General features: G+C 33.3%; 1 protein-coding gene across 1 annotated transcript; it reads left to right on the top strand.

Moving 5' to 3' along the window:
- Positions 1–10,489: 10,489 nt before the first annotated feature.
- Positions 10,490–11,653, top strand: LOC141698573 (uncharacterized). The gene has a single exon (XM_074503294.1). It carries the CDS (start codon positions 10,691–10,693, stop codon positions 11,267–11,269), a length of 579 nt encoding a protein of 192 aa, XP_074359395.1. The 5' UTR covers positions 10,490–10,690; the 3' UTR covers positions 11,270–11,653.
- The last annotated feature ends 1,419 nt before the right edge of the window (positions 11,654–13,072 follow it).

Here is a 13,072-nt window from a genome sequence, read left to right as displayed (position 1 = left end):
GGGAGTGTTGGAAATAATAATTCAAATTTATTTGAATTGTTTTTTGGATTAATTTTGATGAGATTTTTAGAAATAGTGTTTGAATAATTATTAGATAATGTATTATTTGAAATTCTAGATTAGATTTTAGTGGGAGATGTTAGTGGGATAGGGTTAGCTATTTGTTAGGTATTTTTGTTAAATGTGTAGCATATATTAAGAAGGCTTACATAGTATTTTAATGTATGGCATCTGATAATAAAATTTAGTTTTATTTTTAGTTTACCCTTTTAGAATACTTTTATCAGTTATCATTTATTTATAAGAATCTACGTTACGCAGTATTAGGAGTATTTGAATAAGTCTGGAGTGATGGAGATAATGTAGGAGTGGATCCTATTTACTAGCTCATCAGCTCTGTTAGTTAGTTTAATCAGTTCTATATATTTTGTAAGGCGTAGCATGAAAAAACTCTGCACGTATTAATTATATTTTCTCTCAGTTTTAATATATTAACAAAATGAGCATTTGCTCACAGAAGTTGTCTCATACTTATATATTTATATAAATATATAAGTATGAGACAGCTTCTGTGAGCAAATGCTCATTTTGTTAATACGTGCAGAGTTTTTTTATGCTACGCCTTACAAAATATATAGAACTGATTAAACTAACTAACAGAGCTGATGGGCTAGTAAATAGGATCCACTCCCACATTATCTCCATCACTCCAGACTTATTCAAATACTCCTAATACTGCGTAACTCCCAGCTGGCCTAGTCTTGGTACAAATAAAACAAAACACATCTTATTTAAAACATAACTTAAATAAATAACCCAAATAATTAATAACTAAATTTAAGATTATTCCAACAATCACCCCCTTAATCTTAAATTTATGAAGCACCTCTCTTCATTTTTTGTGATGCACTTCTCACCACCATCTCTTCATTTTGTGATGCACTTCTCACCACTATCAAGTTTGATGCACTTCTCATCAAAAACAATTTTGGAGTACTTCTCTCGAGGGTGCACATAATCACCCACACTTCTAAAATAAAATTTCTTTCAGGGCCACTTATGTCATGATATCTTTCTCATTATTTTCACTATCTATGTTCCTCCTTGAATTTTTCATCATGCTTCGCTTTCTTTTTTCCATACTTCTCTCTCACGTACAATTTCATCTTGATACTTCACTAAATATAGATGGAGAAATTTTTTAATGCCATGGAATATGAAGGATAATATATATATATATAGGTGTATGTATAAAAATAACTCATAAGCCCTAGATCATGAGGCTCAGATACCAAATGTAGAAAATTAGTTCAGAAACTATATAAATATATAAGTATGAGACAGCTTCTGTGAGCAAATGCTCATTTTGTTAATATATTGAAACTGAGAAAAATCATAATTAATACGTGCATAGTTTTTTCATGCTACGCCTTACAAAATATATAGAACTGATTAAACTAACTAACAGAGCTGATGGGCTAGTAAATAGGATCCACTACCACATTATCTCCATCACTTCAGACTTATTCAAATACTCCTAATACTGCGTAACTCCCAGCTGACCTAGTCTTGGTACAGATAAAACAAAACACATCTTATTTAAAACATAACTTAAATAAATAACCCAAATAATTAATAACTAGATTTAAGATTATTCCAACATACTAGACATTGAAATTCATTTGGACGCACAAGGTCTTGGAGACACCATTAAAGAGGGAAACAAAGAATCTGAATCAAACCGTGCAAAAGCGATGAATTTTCTCCGTCGTCATCTCCACGAAGGACTTAAAACTGAATATCTTACTCTGAAAGATCCACTTTAACTTTGGAAAAATTTGAAAGATAGATATGATCATCAAAAGACTGTGATTCTTCCAAAAGCTCGATATGATTGGATGCATTTAAGGCTTCAAGATTTTAAAACCGCCAGTGAATATAACTCCGCGCTTTTTAAAATCAGTTCTCAACTAAAATTATGTGGAGAAAATATTACTGACGCGGACATGTTAGAAAAAACTTATTCAACTTTTCATGCCTCGAATGTACTCCTCCGGCAATAATATCGTGAAAAAGGTTTTATAAAATATTCAGATTTAATTTTTTGTCTTCTTATTACTGAACAAAACAACAAGCTTTTGATGAAGAATCATGAGTCTCGCCCACCTGGCTCTAGCCCTTTCCCTGAAGTGAATGCGGCAACTTATAATTTTGGGTGTGGCCATGGACGTGGACGCGGTCAAGGAAATCAAGTAAGAAACAACTATCCTTGTAAACAAGGAAAATCAAATTACAACCCGAAGTTTGTGAAAAAAGATGAAAAGGTGGAGAATGACAAGAAATGACAAAAGAATGTTGAGAATATTTCAGTTTGGGGCATGCTATTTTACATGCAGCAGCAATTATACGCATCAGACCCACAAGTTATCATAAATTTTCTCCCTTACAATTGGTCTCTAGAAGAGAGCCTAATATTTCCCATCTTAGGACTTTCGGGTGTGCGGTATATGTCCCTATTGCTCCACCATAATGTACAAAGATGGTTCCCCAAAGAAGATTAGAAATATACATCGGTTATGAATCTTCCTCTATAATAAAGTATCTTGAACCTTTGACCAGTGATATGTTTACAGCAAGGTACGCTGACTGTCATTTTGATGAAACGGTTTTCCAAGATTAGGGGAAGAAAACAAGATTATCTTAAAATCAGGGGGAGAAAATAAACTGCTGGAAAAAGAAATTAAATGGAATGCATCAACATTAGATATTTATGATCCTCGTATAAATCAGTGTGAACTAGAAGTTCAGAAAATAATTCAGTTACAAAGCATTGCAAATCAATTACCTGATGCATTCACTGATATAAATAGAGTGACTAAGTCACACATACCAGCTGAAAATACTCCTGCAAAGATAGAAGTCCCAGAAGGACAAATAATCAAAGCAAGTGAATCAGGACCTCGCATGAAGCGAGGTAGGCCGATCGGTTCCAAAGACAAAAACCCTCGAAAAAAGGGGTAAAAAGTGGAGATGCCCAAATAGAGGAAATAAAATGTCCAGAAGAGACTCCTCAAGAGACCTGTGACACGATAGATGAAACCTCAAAAGAGGACCAGGTACCTGAAAATGTTGAAAGTGAAGAGATCTCAATTAATTATGTTGTCACAGGAAAGAGATGGAACCGATATGACACTGTCGTCGATGAAAATTTTGCATATAATGTAGTGCTCGATATAATGACAGAAAATGAGGATCTTGAACCAAAATCCGTCGATGAATGTCGACGTAGAAATGATTGGCCAAAGTGGAAAAAAGCAATTGAAAATGAATTGAGCTCACTTAATAAACATAAAGTGTTTGGACCTATGGTCCGAACCCCTGAAGGGACAAAACCTGTTGGTCTCAAATGGGTATTTGTGCGAAAGAGAAATGCTAAAAATGAAATTGTAAGATACAAAGCATGTCTAGTTGCTCAAGGTTTTTCGCAAAAACTAGGCACTGATTATGAGGAAACATATTCTCCTGTAATGGATGGAACGACCTTTCGTTATCTTATCAGCCTTTTGGTGATTGAAAAATTAGAAATGCGACTGATGAATGTTGTGACAGCATATTTGTATGGTTCTCTTGAAAAAGATGTATATATGAGGATCCCTGAAGGATTCCGAATACCAGAAGCATCTAGACCACATTCCCGCGACCTTTACTCGATCAAGTTGCAAAGGTCAATATATGGATTAAAACAGTCTGGTCGAATGTGGTACCAAAGGTTAAGCGAGTACTTGTTAAGGGAACGATATATAAATAATCCCATTTATCCATGTGTATTTATAAAGAAGATTGAGTCTTCATTCGCTATAGTTGTTGTATATGTTGATGATTTAAATATAATTGAAACTCCTGAAGAGCTCCAGAAAACAATTAATTATAGGGCTGCTCATGGGTTACGTAACCCGCATAACCCGAACCAACCCAACCCTGAAATGATTCGTTTAAACCGAACTGTTTAAAACCGTGGGTTAATTGGGTTATTTTTTAATTGGGCCGTTTATAATGGGTTGGGTCAGATTTTATCGTTTTAAAAACCTAAACCAACCCAACCCGGTTATATTACTAGGCCCAGCCCATTTTAAATATTTTACACCCCTGGTCCCTGACCCCGACGACCCGACCCATTTATCATATTACATCTCCAACTAAACCCTAGTGATATTATACAGCCGCTCCTCAGTCCTCACCGCTCACCTCACTCTCGGAGTTCACTTCAGACAGCAGCCGCTCGTCACTATCTCTATATTTTCCAAATCTTCGATCAATTTGTAAGCTGATTATTTTAATCTCTTCAAATATTTTATTTTGTATCATTTGTCAAATCTTTGCTCAATCTTTGATAATCCTCAATTAGTATCCTTCTTAATCTTTGGTATGTATACAAACATGCTGATTGCGTTCCAGGGAATATATATACTGTTGGTGTATGCTTCTCTTAATTAATTGACTCAAGTTATTAAATATGGGAATCAAATCATCAACTAGCTCTGTTAGTTAAAAATCCATGTAATAAGTATATAAGAGTTGTTGATGCTTTCTTAAGAACAAGCAGCATACAACTTGTGATCTCATGCTTTATGCTTTAATGAAAACATAAACTCCCCGTGTTTACATCTCAGTGTATTTAGTTTCTGAGATATAGTGACAACTGCTTATTATTGAGCTTTTTTCTTTTAATTGTTCTCTGCTAGCATATTACTTTTTTGTTTAGTTTCGTTAAGTATCCTAGCATAGTAGTTTGTACCAATATTACTCCTCAGTCAATATTCTCAGTAATGAATGACCTGCGATGATTTAACATGTTTTCGATATTTCAAAAATTGTATATTTTGCAGATACTATTGGAAAAAAGAAAGGCAATGTTGGATAGTGCAGGAACAGGGCCAATGTTATTAATCTTAGTGACCATTGATTCAATCTGATTGTCACTATTCAGTATTGTTTTTATTCGGAGAAAAAAAAAATTATTGTTTAAGACTATTTTGTGGTATGCTTAAGGATTTAATTATTGATGGATGATGTAATATTTGGGATTACTTAAACTATTTATGGATGATGTAATATTCTGGATTCCGTACTTAATTTCCTGCTTTTAATTTTTTAATTTTTGTATTTTACAATCAAGATTAGTTATATACTTATATGTAGTTTTGACAAGTTTATTTATTAATCAACCCGATTAACCCAACCCAACCCGGTCCAACCCATCACATAGTTAATAGGGTTGGGTTTTATAATTTTTTTGAGATTAATGGTTTAATATTTTTGTAACCCGCAAAAAACGGGATGGGTCGTTAAATTGGTAAAACCAGCTCAGCCCAGCCCATGTGCATCCCTAGTTAATTATATTAAGGCAGAATTTGAAATAAAAGATCTTGGAAAAACAAAATTTTGTCTTGGACTTCAAATTGAACATTTGAGAGATGGAATTTTTGTTCACCAATCAACATATACTGAAAAATTACTTAAATGATTTTACATGGATAAATCACATCCATTCAGTTCCCCCATGGTTGTTCGATCACTTGATAAGAAAAAGGATGTGTTCCGGCCAAAGGAGAAAAATGAAGAGGCACTCGGTCCTGAAGTACCTTACCTTAGTGCTATCGGTACACTTATGTATCTTGCTAATAATACACGACCAGATATTGCATTTTCTGTAAATCTATTAGCAAGACATAGTTGTGCTCTAACTCGGAGGCATTGGTATGAAGTTAAACATATTTTTCGATACCTTTGAGGCACAACTGATATGGAATTATTTTATTCTAATAAATTCAAAGCAGTGCTAACTGGTTATGCAGATGCAGGATATTTATCTGATCCCGATAAAGCTCGATCACAGACAGGTTATTTGTTCACTTATGGAGACATGGCGATCAGTGAAACAATATTTGGTTGCTACATCTTCTAATCATGCAGAAATTCTTGCAATCCATGAAGCTAGTCGAGAATGTGTTTGGTTGAGATCAATATATCAGCATATTAGGGAGTCATGTGGCATGAATCATGACAGGAAAGTTTCGACAATAATGTTCTAAGACAATACAGCATGCATCGAGTAGTTGAAGAAAGGATATATCTAAGGCGATAATACTAAACATATATCCCCCAAGTTTTTCTTCACACATGATCTTCAAGTGAATGGAGAAATTGAAGTCCAACAGATTCGCTCAAATGACAACCTTCAGATCTATTCACGAAATCACTACCTCCATCAATTTTTGAGAAGTTGGTACATAAGATTGGCATGCGTCGACTTAAGGACTTGAACTAAATTTTCATAATCGATGTACTCTTTTTCCTTTACTAGGATTTTTTACCAATAGGTTTTTACCTAGAAAGGTTTTAACGAGGCACGAGTATCGAAAAATGGACATCCAATGGGGAGTGTTGTGAATGGATGTCCCTAGAAATTTCTAGATTTAATCTTTTGATCTTTCATAAATATGAGTCTGTTGACTTCTCAAGTTCATGTATCAGGTTCATGTATCAAGTTCATGTATTTTGTATATCATACACCTATAAATAGCCATCTAAACAGAGCTTGTAAACATACTTGGAAATAATATATTCTCACTTCTTCTCTCTTTCTTTTCTTCTCTTGGTGTATGTATACTATATTTCTAATTAACATAAAATTTGAAAAAACTTTAGGAATATGTTTGAATTCCCCGCAAACCGCTTGAGTTGAAAATTGTGTACAATGGCGAATTTATAAATTATTTATGATTTATGATTTAAGTCAGATGAATCCTACTAGCTATTGAACTCTCGATTTTTGATATTTTTTCCATTTCTTTTAATTATTTACAATTTGGATCGAAAACGGGGTAAGAAATGAAAATAAAATAATTAAGCAAAAAAATGAGTAAATTGTCTGATTTGTTAATATTTACCAAATATATTAGAAAGAAAGAAAAATGTTATTTCCAGAGCAGAATTTTTATTTTCAGAGCAAAAAAAAGACTAAAATGACAAAATTCACCCTCATGCATTTACAATAAAAGCCCTACAAAATATGAATACAAGGATAATTTGAACTTTTTTTTCATATTTTTGCTTTGAAATAAAAAAGGATGTCTGAAAATAACATTTCTCGTACAGAAATTGAGAAACGGTGCGTTCATTTCGAGTAGATTGAAGACATATCAAAATGGAAATTTTCACAATTGTATTCCGGAAGTAAAATAATTATCCTATGTTTTTTCTTAACTACACAGCAGTTGTTTTGCATTTCTAGTCTTGTACCCTCTGTCATAGAAATCGGCCGATTTTTCAAAAATCGCCGATAAATTGCTCAAAAATCGGTCAAAAATATTTTTCCGATTTGACCGATTTCCGATCAATCGCCGATTAATCATCCGATTTTTAAAAAATCGTCCGATAAATCATAAATCAGTACCTCAATCGAATAGTTCCGATTTCCGAAATCTGTAACACTTGTACCTATATATGAGCACAGGTCGAGTACAGAATACATATGTACATAGGGTTTTCGTGTTGACTCGGGTAAATTTGGCAGGAACACTGGAACAGCATGTCTTCTTCACATTGACTGTGAGTTTTAATAAGAAAGCAAACGAAACATTAACAATGTGGTCAAAATATCAAGATTGACATAAGTTTATGTATTAAAATGCATGGAATTGGAAGCTGCATCTTTTTGCATCTTTAGTTTAAAGAGAGGAGAGCAGTCTAGCTAGGTAGCCTACCTTTTGAATTATATATGTTTCAGTTTCACCACTCGAAGAACATAATTGCATGTAAAAATATCTCCTTTATTTCTAACACATCCTTGTTAAGTAATTGACTATTTCTTCTGCATCATAGTTCGAATTTTCTTTGTACACATTAATATCGAGTATATTCGTCTTTTGTCATACTTTAGTTAAAAAAAAAAAAATCCTAAGTGAGATGTTAGATATCATAAAAATAATTTGAATTTTTTTTCGAGATTTTGATCTGGAACATGATAATTCTTAATTTTTTATAATATAATGAGATTTCAGATGTGTATAAAAAGTAGTAAGATACAAGCAACCAACTTTTCAATTTTTGATCAAACTCCTTTAATTTTGTGTCACAATGAGATATAAAAATGTAATACCAACTAAATGAACAAGTTTGAAAAATATTTTTTTTGAAAAATAAGTCATTTAAAAATAAATATGTACAAATATATATACCCTGTTATTAGAATGTTAAAATATTTAAAATAAAATAAAAGAATAATTATGTATAATTGTGAAATAACATTATACAGATTAGTAAAATTTGAAAAGGCGTAATATTTTTTAATAATAATGATATATTATACAAAGGTTGTCATGATAAAATATAAAAATGTAATAATAACTAAATATATAAGTACAAAATACTTAACAAATATAAAAATTTAAGGAGTAAATTTTTTGTATTAAAATTTAGTAAAGTAAAGAATAATTATCGACTTCAAAGTTTTTATAAAAAAATTAGAATCATCCCGTGTATCGCACTTAAAGTGTAGGTATAATATATTTATTTTATTTATTCTATTATTCTATTATAATAGTTCATAATTTGTATAACAAACAAAATAGATAACTAATTAACAAGATTATCAACTTATTAATTACTACGGATCGTTTCGCATTCACATAAATATCATAAATAGATATTGTAAATTGTCAAATTATCACCTTCATGTAATCTAGAAATAAATTTTGGACCAAATTTATTGATATATTTGGTACATAATCTTTATATATTTCATATAATTACTTTTACTCTAAAAATGTCTTGCATCTCGCAAAATTAGGTTTCTAGATAGAAATCTGATTGATCACCACAACCATTTGTTCTACACACCCATCCTAAAATCCAGACATTGCACAAACAACTTTTTACCAGCATGGCGTTTTAGTGGCAAAATGTTGAAAATCTCGTTTTTACTTTCTCTGTGTGCCCAGAGACTACTCTTGTTGCTCACAAAAATTGAAGTTGCCTAGGCTAAGGAACAAAGACCAAGTCAAAAGTTAATATACTCTCATGATTTCTGTATGTCATCTGCCCAGAAATAATATTATTCACAGTTGGCAACAAATTATAAGTATCTGTTATAAAAACGACACTTTTGTCTCTGCAACAATTTAAGTAGCAGTTGCGTATCTCTGCCAAAAAGTACAGTTCTATTATTGTGCATCCCTTGCTTGATACCATACGTATGTTCTACATTCCAAAACCTATTTATTGGTCGAAGAGTGGAATTACCAGACGTATGTTCTACACTCGAAAGCCTATTTATGGGTCGAAGAGTGGAACACCGACGTCCATTTTTTGGAGCATTAATTGTCTTTAGTATTCACAATAAATTGTGAGAATATTGGGGGTGGCTGGGAATCGAATCTTAGTCCTTCCGCCAACCTAAACTTTGATACCATGTTGAGTAACCAACTCATCTAAAACGTTAAGGTGTTAGAGCAAGACTCCAATATGATCATATATTTAACAAGTTGGACCATAATTTGAGCACCTTCTTATATATTTTTGTACAAATTATCTTTTCAGAACTATAATTTTATTTAATTCGAATCAATATTTGAAATAAGTATACTCGACTCAGCTTGTATATCAAATAAATTGAATCAAACTAAGTATATACTCTACTCATCCCACCACGTACATATTTAATTAATCATAACGAATTAAGTATATACCCATATACCCGATTCAGCTCATATATCAGATAAATCAAACCGAATTAAGTTTTTTCGGGATTTTTTTTATCGTATGGAACCCGCAACCGCTACTTTTTGAGTGAGCACTAGGTAAACCCTGCGAACTCACGTAATAGCCTAGAAACCACGTGAACCAAGATAAATCGCGTTTAAGCGCCATACTGTGACTCAGGAGGCATAATAAGTTTTCTCGTGATTTCCCGAGTTGCTTTCTCCACTAACGATCCTAAAGAATGTATTAAAATTTGATTCATTTTTTTTAAAGAATAACATTTAAAATAGACCCTATATACAAGAAGATTAAGATATTTTGGAGGTGAATGTAATTAATTTTAAAAAATTGTACATTTCGATTTGTGCAATAATGAATATACTGTCCAAACTTTCATTGTCATCAGAATACAAAGACGACAGAGAGAAGTAATCAGGAGCAACTGAGGAAGAAAGGAACACTAAAGTAAAATATAAATACAAAATTAGTCTATCGTTTTCAAGTTGATGTGTTGCTTTAATAATAAAAATAGAAAATAGATTCATAAAATAAGTGAATCAAATGATTGAGTGCCATCCTGCATGCACATAAAGTGGTGTTTGCAAAATATCCACCAATTATAAAAGTTGAATCAATGTGTAAACTGCCGTATGAGCCAGTGTTTTTGCAAAAGTATCAATTATATATGTACACCACAATTATTCATGTGGTGAAAAATCTTCTTCATACGGACCTATATATAGGTCTCCCTCCTTTGCTTCCTATGATTCACACCAAGTAACCATCTCTCTCTCTCTCTCTCTCTCTCTCTCTCTCTCTCTCTCTCTCTCTCTCTCCCGCTCTCCCTCTCCCTCTCTCCCTCTCCCTCTCCTTCTCTCTCTCTCTCTCTCTCTCTCTCTCTCTCTCCCTCTCTCCCTCTCCCAAAGAGATGGAGGTGGAACAAAGTTCAAATGTGATTGCAAAGAGAGTGTGGAAAATAGTGAAAATAGTATTGTACATGTTGAAGAAAAGCATAACAAAGAGCAAACTACTGGTTGATCTCCAAATGATGATGAAAAGAGGCAAACTTGCTAGTAAAGCAATAGGCAATCTCATGCTCTACAACCACTACGCCGCCTTCACTTGTCGATCCAACACCGACCTCTCCTTCATTTCTCCTCAAGAATACGAATTCAGTTGTAGCAACACTCCATTCTACGCCTCGTATTTCGCTAAACGCAAATCTCACCACCACCACAACAGCATTGATGATATTAACCTAGCTCGAAAAGTATTCGAAATGCTCAACAATCATGAAAGGCCTGAGGCCTCACCATTAGTCGCATTGCCTGGATTCGGACAAACACCGATGGTGAGGCAGCTGAGGATCACCGATTCTCCGTATCCTCTTAAAGAAGAAGATGATCCTCAAGTGGACAAGGCAGCTGAAGACTTTATCAAGAAGTTCTACAAAGACTTGAAGCAGCAAAAAGGAACACCATCACCTTACAATATCTGGTCTCGATAACATTTTTGATATAATTTCGACTTACATTGCGATGATCATTAGGATATAATTCGTGTTAATCACTTGCATACATGATTGTGTTACAGCTTATTACGAGGTGAAGTACTACTGTTTTGATCAAGTGTTCTTTCTCGCAAAAGCTTCTGATTTTCAGAAAATTAACAGACGACGTACTTAAACGAAAACCGGAATTTTTTCTGAACTCGAATCAAGAATTACTGTAATTTTTTGATATGTTGTCTAAGAGTAGTAGCAAGACAACACAATTTGAGGGCTTTTCGCTTTATAGAAATAAATATGAGCAGCTCATACCGTGTTTTCTGGTGTGTATTTAATTTTTATGCTACTTGTGGAAAAGCAAAATGCATAATTTTAATTTTGCTATATTTTTGTAAAGCCTTTTAATTTTGGCTTGTGTATTTATATGATACCAGTACTCCTACATAGATATGTCGGTCCTAGAATCTCTGTATCACCTAAACCTGGCATCCGAGTTTTCACTGCTTATCGAAATCAGCCCCAGGATTCGTAGTTAGCCTTGGTTCCGCCATTGCCAGGATGAACTCTCGACTAATCGCCTTACATTACTCTGCAGAATTTTATCAGAAAACCTCTGTTTAATCCACATTTTGCTTCTTTCTTAATTTACGATACTCTGGAAAGTAGAGATTCTTCACTCACTTGACGCACCGCACACCCGATTCTTGAGGATTGTTTGGTGCACGGGGATTCTTGGGGATTCTTCTCTCATCCACGAGTGAGAGAAGATAATATAGATACTTGAACATTTAATCAATTAACTATGCTAAAATGCATCAGATGGATTATCAAGTAATAATAATATATATTCTTAACGATAATGTACTCATAATGAACTTATGTAACTCATTATTTAGTTTAATTTGATTGAAACTCTTGAAAAATATATAAATAATATATTTTTAATGTATTAATGTTTGGCGAACCCCCGCACCCGAATCCCCATATTTTTAGATTTTTCGAATTCCCGCAACCCCGCACACGCACCCGCACCCGCACTCATGCTCTCTAGACGATACTTAACTAAATCGATAATGCAGGAAGATTAATGATTATATTAACGTTGATTAGGCAAAGTTAATATCTCTTTTAAGTACTAATCATGAAAGGTGTTGTGGGCATAAGGGAGATAAATTAGGAGCGTTGGGCTTCACTTTCAAAGATGGTGAGTTGGAAGCTTGGAGTTATTAAAAATTTGGAGACTTTTTTAGTGTGTGATCTTCTTTTTTTCTGGTTTTTAGTGGTTTAGCTTTACTCGGTTGTTCAATGGTCAATGTCATACATGCACAACTTGTTTTCTAGGTTTCTTCTTAATATCTAAATTGGTATTTTGACACTTCTTACAAGTAGATAGTAACTTTTGTCATTTGCAATTGTCTATGAAACTTCTAAAGTTACCTTATGAAGCAGATGCAGGTTAAAAGGTTGATTACCAAAATGTAGCCAATTCAAAAGTTAGTCAGAAACCTTTAAGTTAAATTTTTTTACAGTTGAAAGAGACGATCAAGCTGAAATCTTAACCATCTATGTCGTATTTACCCAACACGTGTCCCTTACTAGATCCTCCCCTGAACACCCCGAATCCCGGATTGGTAGCTGCAGTGAAGAATTTCTACATTTCTTATGGTCAATAGGTTTTTCTGAACTGGAAAACTAAAATAAATTGATAAGAAAAGTGTTACTGAGTAACACTAGAATAAAAGATTTCTTAAGCGAGAGTTATGTGCATATAGAATGTACTTAAGAGGCAGAGCTACCTAGTTA

This window comes from Apium graveolens, chromosome 11, assembly GCF_009905375.1.
Source record: "Apium graveolens cultivar Ventura chromosome 11, ASM990537v1, whole genome shotgun sequence".
In the NCBI taxonomy this organism is placed as follows: Eukaryota; Viridiplantae; Streptophyta; class Magnoliopsida; order Apiales; family Apiaceae; genus Apium; species Apium graveolens.
Note: the sequence above shows the minus strand (reverse complement) of the source record. Positions and strands in the feature narration are given on the sequence as shown.

Coding starts and splice junctions, on each gene's coding strand:
- LOC141698573 (XM_074503294.1), top strand. CDS start 10,691: ATGGAGGTGGAACAAAGTTCAAATGTGATTGCAAAGAGAGTGTGGAAA.